The sequence below is a fragment of the Cavia porcellus genome, unplaced genomic scaffold (genome assembly GCF_034190915.1).
Source record: "Cavia porcellus strain 051 isolate PalLab524CR breed Dunkin Hartley unplaced genomic scaffold, mCavPor4.1 scaffold_22, whole genome shotgun sequence".
In the NCBI taxonomy this organism is placed as follows: domain Eukaryota; kingdom Metazoa; phylum Chordata; class Mammalia; order Rodentia; family Caviidae; genus Cavia; species Cavia porcellus.
Genome location: NW_026947505.1, coordinates 31,146,079 through 31,167,911, shown reverse-complemented (window position 1 = coordinate 31,167,911; position 21,833 = coordinate 31,146,079). Strand labels below are relative to the sequence as shown.

Below are 21,833 nucleotides of genomic sequence, written 5' to 3'. Positions count from 1 at the left end.
TTTTCTTTCAGTGCTAGTACCTGAATCCAGCACCTGGCACAAGCTGGATAAGTGCTCTATCAAGAGCTACAGCCCCAGCCCTAGAATACTCATTCTTAAATATTATGCTTACCAAGTATTTAGAGAGTCCCAAAATGATACAGGGTATGTAATATAACCACAACTTTGAAAAATATGCATTCATAAAGAAAAAGACTAGAAGAGAGTGGTTATCATTGAAAAGGAGGCAAAGAGTAAGGTTTGGGAGAAGTTTCTGGAATGCTGGCAATGGTGTGTCTTAACCTAGATAGATGCATAACTTATTGAGCTGTACACTTGAAACAGAGATGTATTTCAATATGGTTGTTATATTACATTAAAGTTTTTTTAAAGAACTGAAAAGAAACATTAATATAGTATAAAAGTTTTTTCTGTGGTGCAGAACCATCAATAATCTTTTTCCTTTTTGCTAAACATAATTTCCCAAATTTCATTGTGAGAAAAACATTTGATTTCATTAAATATATAGAAGAGAGAACTAACTATATCCCAAAAGGAATATATAGAGTCTGCCAAAAAAAAAAAAAAAAAAACAACATATACATACTTCAACAAAAGATAAGATACTTCAACAAAAGATATGCTACTTTTTCAACAGATGATGTAACCCTTGTATGGGAAACCCTAGAGGATGTTCTGTATCACAGTTATATACCATACTGCTGACCTTTAGAGAAGAAAATGAAAATGCATGTGCAACAATCTCAAAGACCAAGGTCACCCAAGCAGTAGTTCACCATATTAACAAATGTCTGGAAGCTAATGGCCCACCACTCTGAGCATCTCTTGTAATTATAGAGGCCAAAGGTAACTGGTAATATAGTAGTGTCTCAATAAAGTTGGTATTAAAATATTTATATAAGTTTTTCTTTTCCTGACTTGTGTATACATTTTTTGTCAGACTCTGCACAAAGATATGTGAACCTGCGCCTAACTTATAAATGCTACACTAAATATTACTGAGCATTCAAAGGAGCAAGCCTGACATGCACACAGTCCGGAGTTCTAAAGACAAATTAATACAGAACTTCCAATTATGTAATGGGTATATTGCAGGTCTAGTACCACAAAAATAAAAACATAAAAAGGTTATTCAATTTAGAAATAATAAGGATAACAGAGAAAAGAGAAAATGCTAAGATTGTACAAATCATGATCAAAGAGAAAAGAAATCAAAGAAAAATTTTCTCAAGTAAAAGAACTGGCCTGGTTAACAAGAGGGGGCGTGGAGTATCTCTCAGCAATTATCCTGTAAGAATGACCCCCAGACACTTATTAGTCAAGTTTTAAACCTTTAAAGACATGATCTTACATTCTGTCAAGAAGAAAGACTGTGTAAGAATGCCTTTAGACCTGTTTTTTTCCCTAGATCTCTAAGAAGGGAGAAGCTAAAAAGAAAAAGCATTATAAATAGAAGGACTCAGATAAATCTCTTTAAAGACACAGAATATATTAAGATTGACTATTGTAAGGTAGTGTCAGGAAGGTCCTGCAGCTGCTAACATCAAGAGACAATAGGCTTAAGCAGATGGAAAGATACTAAAGTGGTGAAAGGCATTTTCTAAGAGAATAATATAAGAACAAAAGATGAAATTAAAGTAACTTGTATACAGTCAAACTGACCACATGTTGTGAGAATAAAGGTTATCTGTACTGTATTCATATACAATATGTCAAAAATTACTTATACCACACTCTACCAATGAAGATCAGTGTGGAAGACGTTAAATGAGTTTTTCACAGCTCCTCTCATCAAGAGCTGGTGCCCACATCCCACACTCTTTGGATCCTGACTAGACTCCCAAGTTACTTTGTAAGAAAAGGAATGGTGCATGACTTCTAGGTCTAGGCCTCAAGACACTTTGCAGCTTTTGCTCTCACTGTCTTGGGAGTGCACAATTGCTAACTGAAGTCTGGGCTGCTCCCTCTGCACACACACACACACACACACAGGCCCAAAGGACAAGGGGCATCACACACCTGAAAGAGGCCATCTCAACCACCTAGCCAGTAATAGAGAAACGAAAGACAAGTGACTGAAAAACACCGATCTATACTAAAAACTTGATTCCTCTCTCCCCTAGAAAGTTCAATACTTTATTTGTTAATAAAACATAATTTATGAAAATATAAATAGTTTGAACGTTTGTGATAGAATGCATTGTTAGATATTTCTGTGAAAAACCAAACATTGATTGGGATCATCATCTTAGTTTGAAAGAAAAGTTTAAAGTCAACAAGAGAATATCAATAAAATTGAGATTAAAAAGAAGAGAAAGAGAAACTAAGATAAATTTCCAGAAATCAAAATATTGCAAGCACAAAATTAAAAATATACAAGAGGTAACTGAATCCTAGAGCTTGGAGTTATAAAATGTCTTCTTCAAATATGAAATCTAATAGGTCCAAAGTCATTTACTGGTTTTTATCTTTTAATTGGGAGTATTTACATTATTTATGTTTAACATAATTCTCAATACTCTTGAATTTAAAGGTTTTCTACACCAAAAATCATGTCATCTAGAGATATTTTACTTTTCCCCTTTCAATTTAGATGTCTTTAATTTTTTTCTTACCTAATTCCTCTGATTAGGACTGCTAATGATATGTTGAATGCAAGTGGGATGTTCTTGTTTCATTCCTCATTTTAGAGGAAAAGTTTTCAGACCTTTTCTGTTTGTTTTTGGAGTTAGGGCTTAACTATGTAGTTCAGGCTGGTCTTGACCTCATAGTGATCCTCCTGCCTCAGCCTCCCAATGATGGGATTATAGGTATGTGGCACCACACCTGGCTCCTTTCAGTCTTTTTTCAATGAGTGTAATGCTGGCTGTTGGTTTTTCATACATGGCCTCTATTATGTTGAGGTAATTGATCATTTTTATAATTCTGCTTTACTCAATAAGCAGCTTGTTAGTTATACTGGCTTGTTAGTTTACCTTTTGCTAAAAACTTCTCAGTGATTACCAGAAAGTTTACAATATACATTTTGAATTTATCATAATCTACCCTCAAATAACATTCTATCAGTTTGGAATAAGAACTTTACAATGGTACACTTCCAGTCTCTCCTTCATTTCCCCTGTTCTATTGCTGTGACACATTTTACTTTTGCAAATAAATTGTCCCTTAAAGTGGACAAACCTATTTCTAACTGCCAATAGACCCATCTGAACATCTAACGGGACAGATCTTAAACACAGCTGTTAATTGTTCCGTCCCCAAACTCCCCTCTTAGCTCACTAAATTAAACCACTGCCCAGCACATCTCCTAATCTTAGAAGTAAAACTTGATTCTTCTGTTTCTTTTATAGCCTGTTCCCAAACCATCAGTAAATTCTACTGTTGTTATTTTCAAAATGTTAGGGTGAGCCATACCAAAGTTCCAGCAAATTAATACAGCTCAATATAATACATTCGTAATCTTTCCATCTCTCCACCTTTAGAACTTGACTTTAACTCACCACTGCCTATATGATTCAAGAGTCTCCCAGCCGGCCTCCTAGCGTTCACTCTTATACATAGTCTACTCTTCCACAGCCACTGGAATTACTGTTTAATCACAAATCAGATTCTATCATTTTTCTGCTTTAAACCTCCAATGGCTTTGTAATGCAATTATAGGGGAAATCACTGTATGGTCTACAAGGCCCTACCCAATTTGGTCTCTGTACTTCCTATCACTCTCCCTCTCATTTTCCAGGCTCCAGCCACACTGGCCTTCTTACTGTCCCTTAATTATACCAAACTGATTACCATCTCAAGGACCTGGCATTTGCCATTACCTCTGTGACAAATATTCTTTCCTTAGATACTTTGATGGCCAGCTTCATTTTCTTCAATTTCAGCTCAAACTTCATTTTTTTTCAGTTGGTGTTTGATAAACTTTTTAGGCAGAAGTACCCCTTCTCCAACAGTCTCTGTCAAATCACCCCAATTCTGAACAGCACTTATTGCTACAAGTAATCATCTTATTTGTTTACTTGATAATTAGATTTCCCCCATGGTATGTAAGTTCCATAAGAGTCAAAATCTAGTCTGTTTTGATCACTACATTTTCTCACTACCTAGATCAATACCTATTACAGAGCACCTGACAAATATCTGGTCAATAAATATGACAGAATAATGAGTCAATTAGCGAATGTCATAGGAACATTAAGAGAAAGTAAGAATACTTGTAGGGCATTAAAATACATTAAGTAATAATTAATAATATGCCCTATATAACACACAGCAAAACTTAAAAGAACTAACTAACCCTGAGTAACCCTGAGCTATGAGCTGAATTGTGCGCCCTCACCAAAATTCACAAGGTGCAACCATAATCCCCGATGTGACTGTATTTGGAGATGGAAGTAGTTAAGGTCAAATAAGGTCATAAAGGTGGAGCCCGGATCTCACAGGGATCCCTGTCCTTATGGGGAGAAGTAGCAGAGTTCTTTCTTCTTCCCGCTTTTCACATCCAACACATAACAACAAAAGCTACATCTATATGCCAGGAAGACTGCCTACACTGAAAACTTCCTGTCGGATCTTGATCCAGGGCTTCTAGCTACCAGAACTCTGAAGATGATTTTCTATTGTTTAAGCAAACACAGATTCACTATTTTCTCATGACAGCTCAAGCACATTAATGTAAGAAAAACATAAAATTTAATAATCTCAACACTCAATTTTTCAAAATATGACAAGCCAATCAATACATATTTTTAAAATTCTACTGTTGAATACTATAAATCAAGAGGACAAACATTCTCCCATTCTCTAGTGCCATAACAGCCCTGCTCTGCCCATCACAGGCCTGTTTATCATGTTCCTCTGTTGCTTCGTACTGATGTCACCTGCTCATTTACGTGGGCCTCATTTCCTGTGAATCCCTTAACTAGGTCAAATCCCAATTCTGAACATAAACACTTGAGGCACAATGAGTTTCTCTTTCACAGAAGCTGTCACAGTCATCCATTCACATTCATGATCTGATGATCTGCTGTAACTTGGATTATTAAGTGCTTCATAAAGTTAGGGGCCATGCTTATTTTTATTACACCCTGAATTCCCCTGCAACCTACCACAAGGTCTGGCATATGAAAACATTTTGTTAAAAGAATAAATCAATGAGAGGAAGTACTCAATCCAAGACTTCCCAGTACTAAAACTGTGTTCATTATGAATAAAATCAGGGGATTTCTGGGACATCTGAACTACACATTGTGCCCCTGGACCTGCTGGTTATTTACAACTCAAACACTCCTGCTTCTCTGCCCCTGGCTGCCCTCAACACCAACTACTTCCTGAGTACAAATAGAATTTGGTTATCTAACTGGAAGAGATAGACAGCAATTGCCAGGCTAGAAACAAAATGTATGGTCTCACAATAAAAACTTTTTTATTCCTCAAGGATAGGTGTCATTAAATTCTCTGTTTGAAAGGTTCCTTGTAATAAGGTGAGTCTACGGAGGATTTAGATAATTCTTGGCATTTTCCAAATTTGGAAAACAAAGGAAATGGAGCAGCCTTGGATATCACACATCCTTGTCTGGGTCTCACAGAGCAGAGATAATGAAAACACATGCAAATGAATACTTAATGTACATTTACACAGGATTCTTTCCTCGATATTGCCATGTGTCAATGGGAACATGACAATTTTTTAAAACTAGGATAGAATACTAATTATAGAATAGTTATAGTTATAGATATAATAATTATTTTATCAGTGCTTTATCAGTCAATAATATTATATAGTGTTTCTGACTTAAATTTACCATTTCTGAAAGTAAAATAGCTGTTTTAAAAAACCTGAAGATTAGAGTGTTAAAAAGTTGATTCATTAAAACAGATATTCAATTCTCTCCTACTTCAGTCTCCATCTGAAGCTTCCCACTGGACATACAGTATGGAGAGGAAGGCGACAGTCCAGAGGGAAATGACCTGCCTGTGTTCTCAGCTGTTTAGTGCTGAGTGCAGGACCACATGTTCCTGAGTCCCACCAAGCCCTGGGGATACATCTCCCCATCCCACCTTTCTCTTTTTACTCTACCTACTGGGAGAGACACTCTCAGAGCCACCAACATGTCAGACAACAGCACTTCTTAGGAAGGTTCCTTTTCCTTTCAAAAGAGGTCAATCTATCAAGAGGTGTTTTCTGGATATCTATTTTCCCCAGTATTGCACTGCTCAAGTACTACAGCTCACATAACAAAGGAGGTCAGATGAATTAAGCAAGTGTGCCTAGTGAGACCAACAGGCAACAATTTTATTCACAAAAATAACACATCCCACATGCGGAGCTATTTCTGAACTGGATGGGTAAGGAAAAAAACAAACAAACAAACACACCACAAGGTTGAACCCATTACCTGACTGGGGCTCTGCAGACTAAAATCTAAGCCGCAAGTAAACTCTGTATGATGTTCCACTGTTTCAAGAAGAGGGTCAGACTTTGCAAAGTTCCAGAATCTGTAAAGGTAAACAAAAAAATAATTTAAGTGCTAAAACTTCTAAACACATTATGAAAAAATAGGTATTTGTCATAGAAAACACTTTATTAAAAACAAGTTCAACGAATTTATAAATGCAGAGCCACTATTGATCTACATAAAAATCTAATAAGGAAAAACATGTACTCCATTCTATTAGATCAAAAAACAAAACAGAATTATTAATCAATCTACTCTTGTAAAAGGTTACTGTATTCTCATTCAGACAAATTATAGGGTGGAATTTTAACGAGTTTCTGTTTAGAAAGAAAAATTATACTGTACAAGGACATTTGAGATGAGAGACACAGCTTTTGTAGTAGTTTCTAAACACATTCATGTCTATAAAACAAGAATATTGGATTAGATGAACTAACATTCTATGATTTTAAATTCTACTTCATTTCTCAACAAGAGACATGAAAGATCTTAAGTTTAATTTACATCTCAACAGCAATTAAAATTCTTTAAAATAAATCTGTTCTCTTGTTAAACTCTGTGTAATTCTGAAACTACCATTTTTTATTCTGAGGCATAGCCTTTCTTATAGATACCACATCAGAAGTAATTTCCAGAGTTAAAACAACCAGGAATGTGTTTTCCTGAGCCAATATTATATGTTCTACTCCTCCTCTATACACTGGGAGTGATATTTACCATAATACAGCTCTGATTTCTAGTGTTCAAAGTAGAATCTGCCCAATTTTCAATACACAAAATAGTACTTTAGTTTTCTAAAGCTTTACTTGCTCATCATCTTTTTTTATTTGACTCTAAATATACTATAAAATTGATACATTCAGAATCGTAGAGTCATACTCTTATTCAGCTTCTCAACGATACACAACACAAAACACACTGAAGGTTGGGCAGAGCTCTTTGAAAGAGGGTAAATACACAGAACCAACAGTCACAGTTTGTTTAACCTGGTGATATTATTTCCCTAATAAATGCAGCATTGGCTCTATTAAGTCTTGAAAAGAATTGTTGCTATGGATAAGCCACTATGTAGGTATCAGAAAGTAACTGTATAAATAGTTCGGTGACTATCAGTTTACTGAAATCTATAAAATATTCAAGGAGAATAATTTTACTTTTGAGAAGTTGCTTATTCAAACAAATGAAGGACTCAGAAATACTAATGGTGGTCTCTTAATGTTTTTGCATATTCATTCTTTAGGTCTAGACAGTGAACTGCATTAAAATCAAATTTTCTAGACCATGATGATGTTTAAGCAAAAGTAAACATAATTATATAATTTCATTCATAAAACCTGGTTATATACTGATTTGTATTATTTGAAACAATAATCAAATCATTTTGCATATATCCACTATGTTCCAAAACATGCATACTGGTTTTTAAAATACATGGTTAATACGGCAAAAAATGGAATAAATGAAAATTAAAGATAGAAAAAGCAAGTTGGAACCTTTGGTGATTTGGGAAACATATAACATGAAGTCATGCATGCTTGACAGGAGAGAAACTCAAGATGCTTTTTAACAGCCAAGGGAAAAAAATACACCATCAGGCTTCAAACTCAGTCATCTCTAACCACATTCCTCCTGAACATTCAGAAGGCAATTTTCACAGGGGTTTATAGACAAGAAACCCTATGCTTGTGTAATGAAGAATGTCTGAACACTTCTGAGTAAATAAGAGATATTGTATCACCTGCTGTCACTTGTCAGTTAATGGCATCATCTCAAAGGGCAGTTTAGTGGGATCATCCAATGAGAAGGCCAGTTTTATGTATTCATTTAGTTTTCTGACTTCATTTGGGACTTGCATATATTTCAGGAAAAGTAAATCTTTAGGCAAACCATAAGAATTGGTTTCTTGGGGCTGGGAATTTAGCTCAGCAGCATAAGCGCCAGACGGGCAAGCACAAGCTCATGAGTTCAATGCCACTACCCTAAAAAAGGAATTGGTTTCTTTCAGTAGAAGTTTTTAGGGATAACAAACAGCAACAGGGTCATAGAATGCCTTTTCTGTTATTATTGATTCAAGCCAGGAAAGGAAAAGCCCTACTGAGAACAAGACAACAAAGTCCCCAGAAAATTCAGGTGCCTAACAAGGACAGAAAGGAGAAGCCATCCAACCTCAATCCTACAGTGTGATGAAGGCTGAGATACTCAGCACAATACTTTGGATTTGCTTTATACATAGCTAAATGTGCCATCAAGGCCTCACAGAGTTCTACATCTCAGAGTCATCATCACATCTTAACCTGTGAGGAACTGTTGAGTATTTATCCACATTCTGTCAAGAAAAAAAAAAATCATCAACAAAATACATGCTAAAGTTTTAAAGAGACTGTTTGGTGGTGAGTGATTAGCTTAATGACTAGCAAAAAGCCACTACTGGCTGTCTTACCACTATCCTTAAAATATCCTTAAAATATTATCAAAAGTCATTATACACAAGGTAAAGTTCAATCATAGCTACTCCGGAGGCTGAGGCAGGAAGATCACAAGTCTGAGACCAGCCTGGGCAACACAGTGAGACTGTCTCAAAATAAAAATTAAAAAAGGCTGAGGACGTAGCTGAGTGGTAGAGAGACCCAGTTTCAATTCCCAGTCCCAGACCAAAAGAAAAAAAGGAAAGCAGATTACACAAGGTAAAACAGGTTGAGAAAACCAAAAGCTAGGAGATATATTGATACAACATAATTTATTTTTAGTCAAAAATGACTTTTTAATAACAAAAGAAATAATTTCCTTCCTCATTCTCATTCCTTAATTGCGCCCATTATTAACAGTTTGATATGTATAATTCCAGATGCATCTTCTTGTCTCAAGTCCCTTCCCACTAAGAAAGGGAGAGGGTAGGGGAGTGGGTGTCGCTGCAGGTTTGCTCACATTTGCAATAAAGGCAGTGATGGAAATCTCTCCTCGCACTTTCTCCTGGACTCCAGGATCCCTTCAAGGATATATATCTGAGGGCCTCCATCACTCAAGTAAAATGAGCTCCTTTTAATGGAAGCAGTCAGACGGCATATATCATTAAGTAGGCAAATAAGGCATATTATTTTTAAGTGAAATGTTTGTTTGGGCCCAGTGTATGTACTGCTTGGTGCCTTTTTGTCTCTTTGTTGATGAAATCAGACTATTTAAGCTCTCTCATGGGAAGTAAACATACTGGACAGTCTTCCCATGATTAAAAATATGACAGAAGTGTAGGAACATTTTTCATTGAAATTACAGATCGTAATACAATGTCTTGGTTGAGTTACTTTCGCCTTCTGACTCCATAATTCTTTAATATAACAAGTATGCATCCCTGTGATAAATAAAACACCAAAGCCATTTCAGAAATTAAGCTATTAGTTTCTACTTTACTAAAATGTAACATGAAATTGATATATCAATACTTCTAAATTTAGCATAAAGTTTAAAATATTTTAAGTTTTTCCCTTTCCTTTCACATTCTCAACTTATGCGTTAGTGATTAATTCTTTGTAAATCTTTGCTAACTACAAGAAAAAGAAGGGAAGAGTTCTGGCTAGTTTTTAATGTATATTAATTTTAGTTGTGGTTTTATGAGCAAATTACACCATTATAATCCACTCCATTTGCACTGCTTGGGTCCTCAATAGCAATAGGCAAAAATGTCACAATATTTCTTTTCTCTTCATCCGATTGCTCATTCATTAACAATTTATGAGTCTTACTATGTGCCAGGTACTATGCGAAGCACAATAAGCAGGACAGAAACAGGTTTAAGCCCTCTGAAGCTCACAGTTCGATGGAATAGACATTTAAAAAGAAAATCACCAATACGGCTTTTTCATTGCTGAGACAACAGTCAACACACACAAATAAGAAGAGGTTTAATTTGTTCGAGGTTTCAGTCCATGACTAGCTGGCTTCAAGGCAGAGACATCACAGGCAAGAGGTGCGACAGAGCAAAACTGCTTCGTTCACTGTGGCTGGGAAGCAGACCAGGGGAGGAGTGTGAGAGCCCAAGCAGATGGGTATCAGACATAGACTCCAAGGCCTCTCCTCCATGACCCACCCAGACAAACGAGGCGTGTGCACCAACAATCCCCAGGTGTTGTCTCAAAGCCAATCAAATTAAAACTCCACTCTATCCACAAGAGGGCTGAGGGTGTAACTGGTTTGTACAGTACATGCTAGCATCCTTAAGGCCATCAGTTCAATCCCCAGAACCACAAAAAGTACAAATAAAATTAAAAATCTCCACAACACAAATTAATCACAACTGATAAGTGTCCTAAAAGAAAACGCAGGATGATGTAAGAATGACATGAGGAAGTGACATGAGCTGAGATCTGAGAGTTAGAGTTTAAGAGGTGGAAAGCAGAAGTGCAACTCAGCCCTGGTCAGTAAGAAGCCTGGCAGCGGATGGCAGGGGGCTGGAGTAGGAAAAGGGAGGACTGTCACAGGAGGAAGGCAGAAGAGACCACATTCTTTGATAGGCCATTAAGAAAGTTTGGGATTATCTCTTAAGTGGTAACACACTCACACACACACACACATACACACACACGCCACTAAAGTGTTTTACACAGCAAATTTAATGGTTAGTTTTGCCTGATTTTAAAAAAAATTTAAAAGTTGGTTGCAGTAGCACACACCTGTAATCTCAGCATTTGGGAGGCCGCATCAGGCAGATTGTGAGTTTCAGGCCAGACTGAGTTAAATAGCAAGTTCAGAGCCAGCTTGGGGTTTCCATATGCCCAGTCAATTTCCCATGTTACTAACACCCTTCCTTATTATGGTCAGCGTGGCCTTTCTAGGTGTCTTCAGTCACTGAAAAGAATGGTCTTACTGGCTAAGACTGAGAGAAATGCATGGTCTAGAAAGAGATGACAGAAGTGGAGACTTAGGATGGTGACAACAGTGATAAAGAAAGTTAATGGTCTAGAGATATATTTTGGCAGAATTAATAGGATTAATAGAACAGAAAAAATCAAGACTTATGACCATATTTCTGGCTTTTGTCATAGCACTTACAATACTTCCATGTATTTATTTCTTTACAGATCTAGTTTTGTCTTGAGAGGCACTAAGCTTCCTGAATTCAGAGACAGTGTTCTACTCTTCTTTGTATATCCTGCATGTATAAAAGTATCTGACAGTATCTGACACATTGATACCTAAGGAATGAATGAATGAACTAATAAATAAGCACATTAAACACAAGAAAAATAACAAAGGCCAATTTCACAAAGTAACTTTTTAATCACCTATAGACATGGTTCCCAGATGATGAACCAAGAATCAATCTTATCACACATTCAGAACATAAAACATTCCTTAGCTCTGCACCTGAAAATTCCAATTGAATGGACCTCAATGAGATCCAGAAAGTTCTTCCTAGGAAAACTGGATGCCTAACCAGCTAGATTTGGGAACCACCATCTAAAGCTGTATTTCTCAACCTTATCTCAACAGATACAGATTTGATAAAGTCTCATTAGAAATAATAGTGAATTCAGCAGGTGAGCTGAAGAAAAGAGCCAGTAGGGCAGTGGCTCTCAAACGTGACTATGTAGGGATCAACTGAGAATCTGGGGAAAAAATGCATGTGTGCGTATGTATGCATACATATGTATGTGTCCCACCCCTAGAAATTCTGATTTTAACTAGCCTAGTGTCAGCATGAGACCTAAGAGGTTCAAATATTCTCTAGGTGATTATAAGGCATAGCCAATATGGAGAACTCTGACCTAGGTCGGGACATTGCTCTGTGAATTGAATCACTAATTCAAGTCAGTCATTTTCAAATCTAAATTTGTACCCAAATCACCTGGAGAGCTTGTTAACACACTCAGAAAGTATGGACTTGCTGGAGAATTTATGTAAGAAACAGGTTCCCAGTGGTGCTGATGCTGCTAGGCCTCAGGGTAACACTTGAGAACCACTGTCCTAGACAGTTGTTACACTATGGTGCCAGTGGTAAGTGAGGGCAAAACTTTGGGATGAGAGAAATATATGAGGCAAAGGATAGGCAAGGCCTTTCACAGAAAAAAATAACTATTATTTCATTTACTTTAATTCAGCAAATTAGATATAAAAGGCTACTCTCTTCTACACTATTGCTAAAAATAACAAACTATATGACTATTAGCTCTTGCTTCCTAGTAATAAGAAAGATGACCCAAAACTGAGCTTTCTGCTTTACTCAATCTATCCTCAGCAAGAAAGGATTGCACGGTTAGCATTTGAAAGTTTGAATAGTGCTTTCTCATTATTTTGTAAAACTGCCTTTTATCATCACAAAAACTTTCAAGGTAGATAGATACAATGGGTATCATCTCATGTTAGAGATGAAGAGAGGGGCCTTAAAGAAAGCAAGCAAACCATGGTTATATAGCCAATAAATAGCAGCTCCAAACCACACATTCTATTGACATCATGTCAGTGTTTTTTCTGCTAAAACTTGCTGATATTCACTCTTTCTGTAGGGAATTCAGAATACAGGTGAGCAGGATCTAAGATTCTTCAGGTAGTTTTAATTAACACCTTGAAAGTTCAAATGGACTGTTATAGATTAAAAACTGGTGGTCAACTTAATACCAGCTGAATCAGCATGGTGCTGAGTGTAGATGGCCCATCTGAGGAAAGCTGCCAGCATAAATAGAGACATGAAGAAGAAGAGCTAGGCATTGTGGGTCTAAGTGTTGCTGTTTTGAGTTGTTGGTTCTCCTGGAGGAGCTCTTCATGACTAGCTTCCCTAGTGTGAGTCTGACCATTGTCATCAGAGGAACTTGGGTCCTTGCTGGTGAGAATGGCTGTGGTTCACTTTGGAGGAGCTCTGGTCCTTACATTGAGTATTGCTTCCTGGCTCCAGATGGGAAGATGTGTGCTGTTTACTCTCCAGGAGAAACTCATCATGCTTGCATGTACTCCACTGTTCTTATCACTGGAGGAGCTCAGAACCTCCGTGTCACTGAGGATGGCTGTGGTGCTTTCAGGGCAGCCCTGGGCTTTGTTTTGAGCATGACTTCTTGGCTCCAGTGTAGAACCCTCAGCCTACCAGCACAGCTCCTCCACCCTGCTGGCATAGACTGTTTAGCTTCCACCACTGACCTTTGGGCCTTCCCAGCGTGGATGCATAAAAGAGACTGGCATGATTCCTTCTAGTGGGCACTAGACCTCCAATTGGACTCATGGGAGGCATTGTCATGGGCTCTAGGTTTTCATCTGGACACATACAGGACACTGCTGTGGGATCCAGGCACTTGGCTGAATATTCTGTGACTTTAGTGTTGTGGACAGATTTCTTGCACTTTCTTATGCTTTCTGGATGGCCATCATAAAATAATATTATAAATTCTGTGTCCTGATCCTAACTGTTCTCCTCACAACCCCTGACTGACTACAAGATGAACCAAGTCATTTTATCTCTAATTCTTCAAACTACATAGAACACTTCACAAGCCAGAGCTTATGACTCCCATTAGTTAGGCAACTTAAACTCAAAACCAGTACCCTAAGAAATTATGCACCAGAATAAATCTGAACTTAAATGACAAGAAGTTTAGGAATCCCTTCATGCTCCAGTGTTTTTTTTTTTTTTTTTTTTTTTTTAATGTCACTTACTGCATCCTCTCAGCTACTCTGCTGCCTCTTTCTAGCTTGTATACCGCCCTGCTCCTTCTGTAGTCATAGATTTCCACTCTTCAGTAGGGTCTTTCTTCCAAGTAAAGCACAGGAAATCATGAGTTTACTATTTTATTATCTGTATCACTTTTTGAGGGGTTTAAAAATAACAATTGTAGGTTACTAAATTTAGAAAAAAGTTAAACTTATTTTCATTCACTCAAAAATATTTTTTGAGGGTTAGGCCCACTTATATTTGCATGACTGGACTGGAGAGCTATTTGGCTGTTTTTGTAACTTTTAATAACAAAAATAAAGTTTAAATAGAAAAGAACTACTGACTAAAAGAGGAGTATCTGATTCATTTTGAAAAATTGTTGTATAAATTTAAAAAATGACTTTTAGAACATTTACCCACAAACATCCAGAAACTTTACCACATTTACAAACTATCAAGATTAAATATGATAAAATTATAGATTAGCTTCTCTATCAAAATGAATTAATTACATTACTGCAATTAAAACTTCAATCAGATCAATATTTCAGAGGGGTTCATCACAATAAACATTAAGCCCAGGAATTACATACCATAAAGCTTAGAGTGCTTCAACAAATGAATGAAAACCATTAGGCTGATGGAAGGCTTGTCTGGAAGTACTTAAAGCTGCAATCTACAGGGATGGGGATGACTTTCTAAGAATACCACATTTCAATAAGAGGAGACAAAGGAAAAAGAGAAAAAACCTATAGGGTTTGATGACTTTTTCCTAGTACATACTGGAGAACTGTAAAATATTTTTTGCAATTCAATTTCAAATAAACATTTTACCAAAAATTAAATAAAATTAGAAAAATCCTGCTTATTAAATACCATCAATATCCCAGTGATAAGAATTAGCGACATACATTTGGAGTCTACCTGGCACTAAAATGCGGCCACCCAGAGCAAAAGAGCATTTCACGGAAGTGCAGACGGATAATGTTAAGTGAGGCTGCATGAGAATGTCACAGCTAAATGCTGCAAATCAACAGAGGAGGGGCTGCCTGTGCTCTGGTCACCTGTCAGCAACATCACATGAAATACATGATGTCCTTATTTCTGCAGCGAAGCACCATGATTAAACCCACAAGGACTGTCAGGCTGCAGAATGTCTGCATCATCCTTTCTGAGAGACTCCTCAGCAACAGACAGATACAGTGATGGGGATGAGGGGGTGGAGACAAAGAGAGACAAAAACAGAGCAAACCAAATCATTCTGCTTTTTTCTGGTGTCTGAATATGAAAACTTGAGGAAAAGATAGAAGAACAATCAGTGTGCGGAGGGAGGAAAAGTTGAAGCAGGCACATAAAGTACTTTCAAATACCTGCTTAGGCCCTACTGCATTCCTCCTGGGGTCCTCTGTGGGACCTTAGGAATATTTTTCCTGTTCTATTTCAGCTCACTTAATTGGGTCTCTGTTTTATACACCTGCATTTCACACACACACACACATACACATGCCCTAAATAATACAAGAGACAAGACATTCTGCTGAATTTCATTTAGGATGAAAATGGATTTATAATTACCCCTCTTTATCCTCTGTATGGTTCATTCCAGTAAGCCTACATCTATATTCTACAACAGGTTTCAAAACCGACCTGAAGGGTTAATTATTTATCCTTGAGTTTTCTGAGAAAAAAGAAAACTATGACCACCTCCTAGTAGTACTCAGCTGATCTAAAAAATGTAGAGGCTCACTAATACATGCAAATAACTAAGAGGAAGACAGACGAGGTTTTCTGCTTCCTACCTTCCTTTCAAAAAACTGTAATTATGCCAAGTGCAGTGGCACACAACTGAAATACTAGCTACTTAGGAGGTTGAGGCAGGAGGATCACAAGTTTAAGGCCAGCTTGAGCCAGACTCTATCTCAAAATCTTTTAAAAAACGGGATATGACACAGCTTAGTGATAGAGCACTTACCTAGCATGCAAGAGGCTCTGGGTTTAACCCTCAGTACCAGAGAGAAGAAAGAAACTATAGTTGCAGAAATAAGGATTATAAAAAAATAGCAGCTTTCTATAAAGCCCCTCAATCCTTCACCCCAGAAGCATTCACTTTAAATTCTTTCAGTTGTTTCTTCTGGTATTTTGCTCTATATTTCTAAGTAATAAGTTCATAGAATTTATTGTTTTTTCATTTTCAGACATTATCTTTTGATTTCCTACTACAGAAAATAAGGCAAAACAGCGTCTACTTAAGAAAATACAAACATATACCAAAAAATTGACTCGGTTGCCTTATTGAACGTGCAAAACAGAATTTTTAAAAAATAGTAATATAAATTCACTGACAAAATCCATCAATTTTCTGTTGTAACTAGTCAACACAATTCAAAGTTCAAAGCAGTAACTTACGCTGCACTGAGCTAAGGGTTACCATGCCTCATTCCTTTTAGACCTATTTACGCATGAGCTTGCATTAGGTTATGGAATTAGACACAGATTTGGTTTGATTCTTTATGAAAAATGTTAGTACTAAATAATTCTGAAAATGTTCTGCATTGGTTGATTGTAAATTAAGCTATTGAAAATCAAAAGCCTTGCAAGTTCCTTTCTAATTAATGTATGTTGTCTTGCTTTATAGGAAGTTATTTTCATTTTTCACTTGGCATTTAACGTACAAAATTGCACTTTGCGGAAAGATCTTTCCAGTACAGCAATAATTAGCACAAGAATTTACTAGTTTAAACAAGTCAAATGGAAAAAATCTTTTTTGGGACACACAAAGAACTAATATACTAACAAACTTAGGAGGTACTATTTCAAATACCTTAACCCATAGGCATATGAAGCTCACAGAGATTTCTCAATATGCTTTACATCACAATTGTTGGGGGAAAATGTTTCTCTATAACTTTAGTTGACAATAAGAATATCAATATAATCAGTACTGACAAAAACAACAGCGTGATTTCTGCTTAGAAAATATTTTCTTTCCAAACAGGCCTTTCCACACAAAACTTCTTTTATTATGCCTACTTCAAACATTAACTAAAGTACAAGTTACATTAAAATACAATCCTTTCCAAGCTTTTATAGTCAGAGTAACTAAAAGTTAGCATAATTTTTCATATAATTTAAATTCACTTACTTTGCAAACACTTATTAGCACTCCCATGTCCCAAATACTTGGGACAAAATAATGAAACAAACCATTTCTATCTTATAAGTAAGCAATGTGCTTTACTAATACAAAATGTATTCAGTATTGACATACCCTTACAAAAATTCAGCATATATGGAATGTAAATATTTTCCTTCTTAAAAAGAAAACCAAGGACAACTACATTGAGATGCTTTCCTAGTGTCAGTAGTGAAGGCTGACAAATCTCTGCTGCAAAGTAAAAACTGTGCGAAGGTTACAAAGACATTTATATTTAAGCTATCTCAAAGATATAGAATATGAAACAAATCTTTAAACATTTTAAGAATTTAACTGCAGTTCCTTGTAAATGCTAATAATAGTGTCATATCATTAGCCATGAGATTTCTTGTAATTTCATAAGATGATACAAAGGAATTAAAAGCATCTATCTTAAAGATGAATCATTTGAAGCTGCACAGGAGCTCACATTCAGCCACATTTCTTATCTATTTACTTTGAATGACCTTTTTTTGTGGGTAAGGGGGACTAGGTAAAGTTGAAATGAAAGGTTTGTGAGACAGAATACATATTCAGCTATACTATCTGTTTACTTTGGCTGACCTTTTTTTATGGGGAAGGGGAAGAAAGAGAAGTATCTGCCTGTGGAAATCTCTGTGCTAATAAACATAGGGATCAAAAAAGCCCATCAACCACACTGAAGTTAAAACACTGACTATATAAAGGCAGATCCCACGAGAGTGAAAGTGACAAAGATAAAAGGTATTTCTGTATCTGCTGCTTTGCTAAGATTCCAAGTTAACTACAATACAATTAACGATCATTTTCTTGCTTATGCAAATAACAGTATTTATCTTTTTAAAAAATTAAACATTAAATACCATATAATTAGAAGGCACTAAGAAGAAACATTTCCAGCAAAAATTCAAAGAACATAATAAACACCATATACCCTTCATCTCTACCTATTGTTAACATTTTGCCACACTTGTTTTATTTTTTCTCTCCATATATACTCATAAAACAATATTTTTGCTGAACCATTTAAAAACAAAATGCAGTGTACTTGATTGTCTTTGTGATTTTACTAGGTTTTTTAAAAATCAATTTTCATAAGAAATATAGGAACATTTATTTATAGTGATATGGTACTAAATACAAAATTTGGAGGCTATAGATGAGAATGAAAAGGAGACAGAAGCTAAAAATATATTGTGTGCTAAATATGGGACAGATGTTAAGAAAACAGCTTCCTTATATTGTTATCTCATAACTACATTTTATGATGGAAAAAACAAAGTCTCAGGGAGGTTAACTGACTTTATAGGAAGCTAACTATAACTAAGTTAAATGAAGTTAAATACTAAATAACTAATGACATATTATATACAAATATAAACTGTAAATATGATCATGAAAAACCTACAATTTTGAACACTATCTTTTTCTCTTATGTCATGCTACCTCCCTGAGAAATAAGGCTTGAATGACTAACATCTCAGTGCTCCCTGAGGTACTTATATTTTAATAGAGGAAACTTACATTTAAAAAACTATTATTAGTATTTTCATTCAAAATATCTGCAATTTTTTGAGTACTAAGTACATGCCAAGAACATTTGTAGATACTGTCTCATTTAATCCTCTGATCATCCCTACAAAGCAGGTATCATTTCCTATATCTTATGACCCCACTAAATGGTGGATACAGCCTTTTACCTCACGTCTTACTTCCTCAAAAGCCCATATACTCATGCACTATGTAACAGATGTCTGACCCACGGCTGTTCCCAACTCTTTCCAAAGAGAATGTGAATATGGTGGGCAGGGCTGATTATCCCTCCCGCCTGTACAGACAGAGGAACTAAAAGGCCAAGTTGAAAATGATTGCTTTTATCACTGAAAAGTAAAAATGATTATTTTTACTCTTGAAGACAAAACTAAGATGGGCCTCAAGCATAAAGAGATGGTCACCCCCCTTCTGCCATTATTGTGGGTGCTGATTAACAGCCACAAGCAGTTACATGGCACTTACTATGTGCCAGCATGCGTGTATGCTAACTCATCAAACCACCACAACCATTCTGCACTGTATGTTTTTATCTTCATTTGTAGATTAGAAAACTGAGCTATACAGTTTTAAAGTAACTTTCTTTCTTTTTCTTTTTCATACCAAGGATCGAACTTATGACCTTGCGCTTGCCAGGCAGGTGCTTACGCCACTGAGCTAAATCACTGGCTCTAAAGTAACTTTCTTAAGTTTAGAGTAGAAGACAGTCTGGCTCCACAGTCTGTGATATCTGGGAATATACCAGTCCATAATTACTCCATTGCGTGTGTCTGCTCTTACTTCACATCTGTGTCTGTGATGATGCATCTCCCATTCTACTCTACCAACAAACTATGGACTTAGGACTCCCAAGCCTTCATTTCTTCATTTCCTCAGCAAGACATAGTGCTGTCTGTTACAATGCCTGGCAGATAACAGACATTCTATAAATACGTTTGAATTTTAAAGCACAGCACAGCTGTACAATTTTGTAAATGACAGAGGTTTAACAATTAAAATACTAGTATTCTAGTATTGCTACTATAGGCAAAGAGATGAACATCAGCAAATTGTGGATGACCATAACTTAATCACCAAATTAAATTTCTCTTCATACTTTTCTTACCAAAAAACTGTAAGTCGAAAAAAATTAAGTATTTGGTTTGGTTTACTACTACAAAGGACCATGCATAAAATATTTTAAAGGCTATAATTTATAAAAGTATTATCAATTTAGCTGTCATGTAATCCCAGCATTCTTTAATTCCTCTGCGGAGGCAAGAGGATTGCAAATTTGGGCAACTTACTAAGTGAAAACCTGTCTCAAAACCAAAAACAAAACAAAAAAAAGCCTGGGTTTGTATCTTAGCACAAAGGCCTGGGTTAAATCCCTAATACAGAAAAAAAAAATATTATAATGAGTTTGAAGAGTGTTACCTTGTGCTAAACTGACAACTTTTGCTTTAGCGGTGTATAAAAGTTATATTTTTAACTATCTGAGAAATATTTGTTGCAAGGTGGAAGAGAGGAAATATAGAAGAAACACAATTCTAACAGGTTTTACCACTATTTGTCACACATACCTGATTTCGTGATTTCTGTTTATGAAATGCCTAGTGGTTTAAACCAAAAGAAGCACTCAAAACTCAAATCACGCCTACAAATGACTTGCATAGAAAATATGGCTTGGCAGAAAAAAAGAAGTACTCCAAAACAGAGTATATCAAGAGAAAAGATAATATGCTAAAATCTATGATGATAACATTAATAAAAATATGGGATTTACCATGAAACATTCTGAACTTAGTACAATCATGAATGAAGTTGAGAAAGTACCAATGTATATAAGTGCTTCTCAACTTATGGTGGGGTTATATCCTCATAAACTCACTGTAAATTTAAAATACCTTAACTCAAAAATGCCTTTAAAATTGAGTGTGGTGGTACATGCTATAATCCTAGTAATCTGGGAAGCTGAAGCAAGAAGATCACAAATCCAAGCTCAGCCTGGGCAAACTGGTGATTTCATGAGACCTTTTCTCAAAAAAAAAAAGGGGGGGGGGCTGAGGATGTAACTCAGTAAAAATCCCTGGGTTCAATATTTGTGGGAAGCCCTGTAATTGGCTGCCACCTTATATCTGCAGGCTGCACCACCTTAACTCCCTCTAGGAGTTAAGTTTGGTAGTTAAGCAGCACCTTGCCTAGCTTGTCTGGCCTATTCCGGAATTATGTTAATCAGCCCACGCATGGGAAATTTGAAAATTTGATTTAACCTATAACCCACAGTCTTGCCACTGTTGTTAAGTTACCTGCTGATGTCTCAGAACCCAACTCCCTCCTCCTCAATACCCTATATATTTGATACTCATTCCTTGAATAAATGAGAGTTGATCGGACTTCTGTCTTGTCTCTATTCTTCGCGTCTCTTGTCCCCTTTCATCCCCACTCCCCCTCTAGGGTCTCCATGGACTTACTTCCAGGTCGGGACAAATAATAGTACTAAAAAACAAAAAAAAGCATTTACTACACAAACCTACTCAACAGTCTGGCTTAGCGACACAGCACACTATAGAGGACTACTTGTTTCCTCTGAAGACCTCAGGGTGATGGGAGCTGTGGCCTTCAGCTGCTGCCTAGCACCAAATAGTATGGTATGTACTACATACTGCTAGCCCTGGAAAAGATGAAAATTCCAGGTACAATTTCTGCTGAATTCCTACTAACTTTAAAGCAAAACAGACAAGTAAACAAGAAAAGCAAACAAGAACCTTAAGTATAAACAGGGTAAGTCAGAAATGATATATGTTTATATATAATACATTGCTCATCAGCTAAAGGGAGTTCTGGTTGTTTTTTTTTTTTTTTTTTTATAAAGGCTGGTGTTTTTATTTAACATAAACCACATTAATAATTTAAAATATGAACTTGTAATTTTAGTATTTCATTACTTAGTGAAACATAGTAAGTTATTATATAGGTGAAGGACTTAAAGCATCTTTTATTAGATACAATGTACATCCACATAAAACAGAAACATGAA

General features: G+C 36.2%; 1 protein-coding gene across 1 annotated transcript in view; it reads right to left on the bottom strand.

The window, feature by feature from the left end:
- The window catches only part of Pex7 (peroxisomal biogenesis factor 7), a 77,418-nt gene that overhangs the window by 11,871 nt on the left and 43,714 nt on the right, over window positions 1–21,833 (bottom strand). Inside the window, exon 9 of the mRNA XM_003468453.5 lies at window positions 6,399–6,498. Coding sequence (XP_003468501.1) covers window positions 6,399–6,498 — 100 coding nt within the window. The remainder of the gene's footprint in view (window positions 1–6,398; window positions 6,499–21,833) is intronic.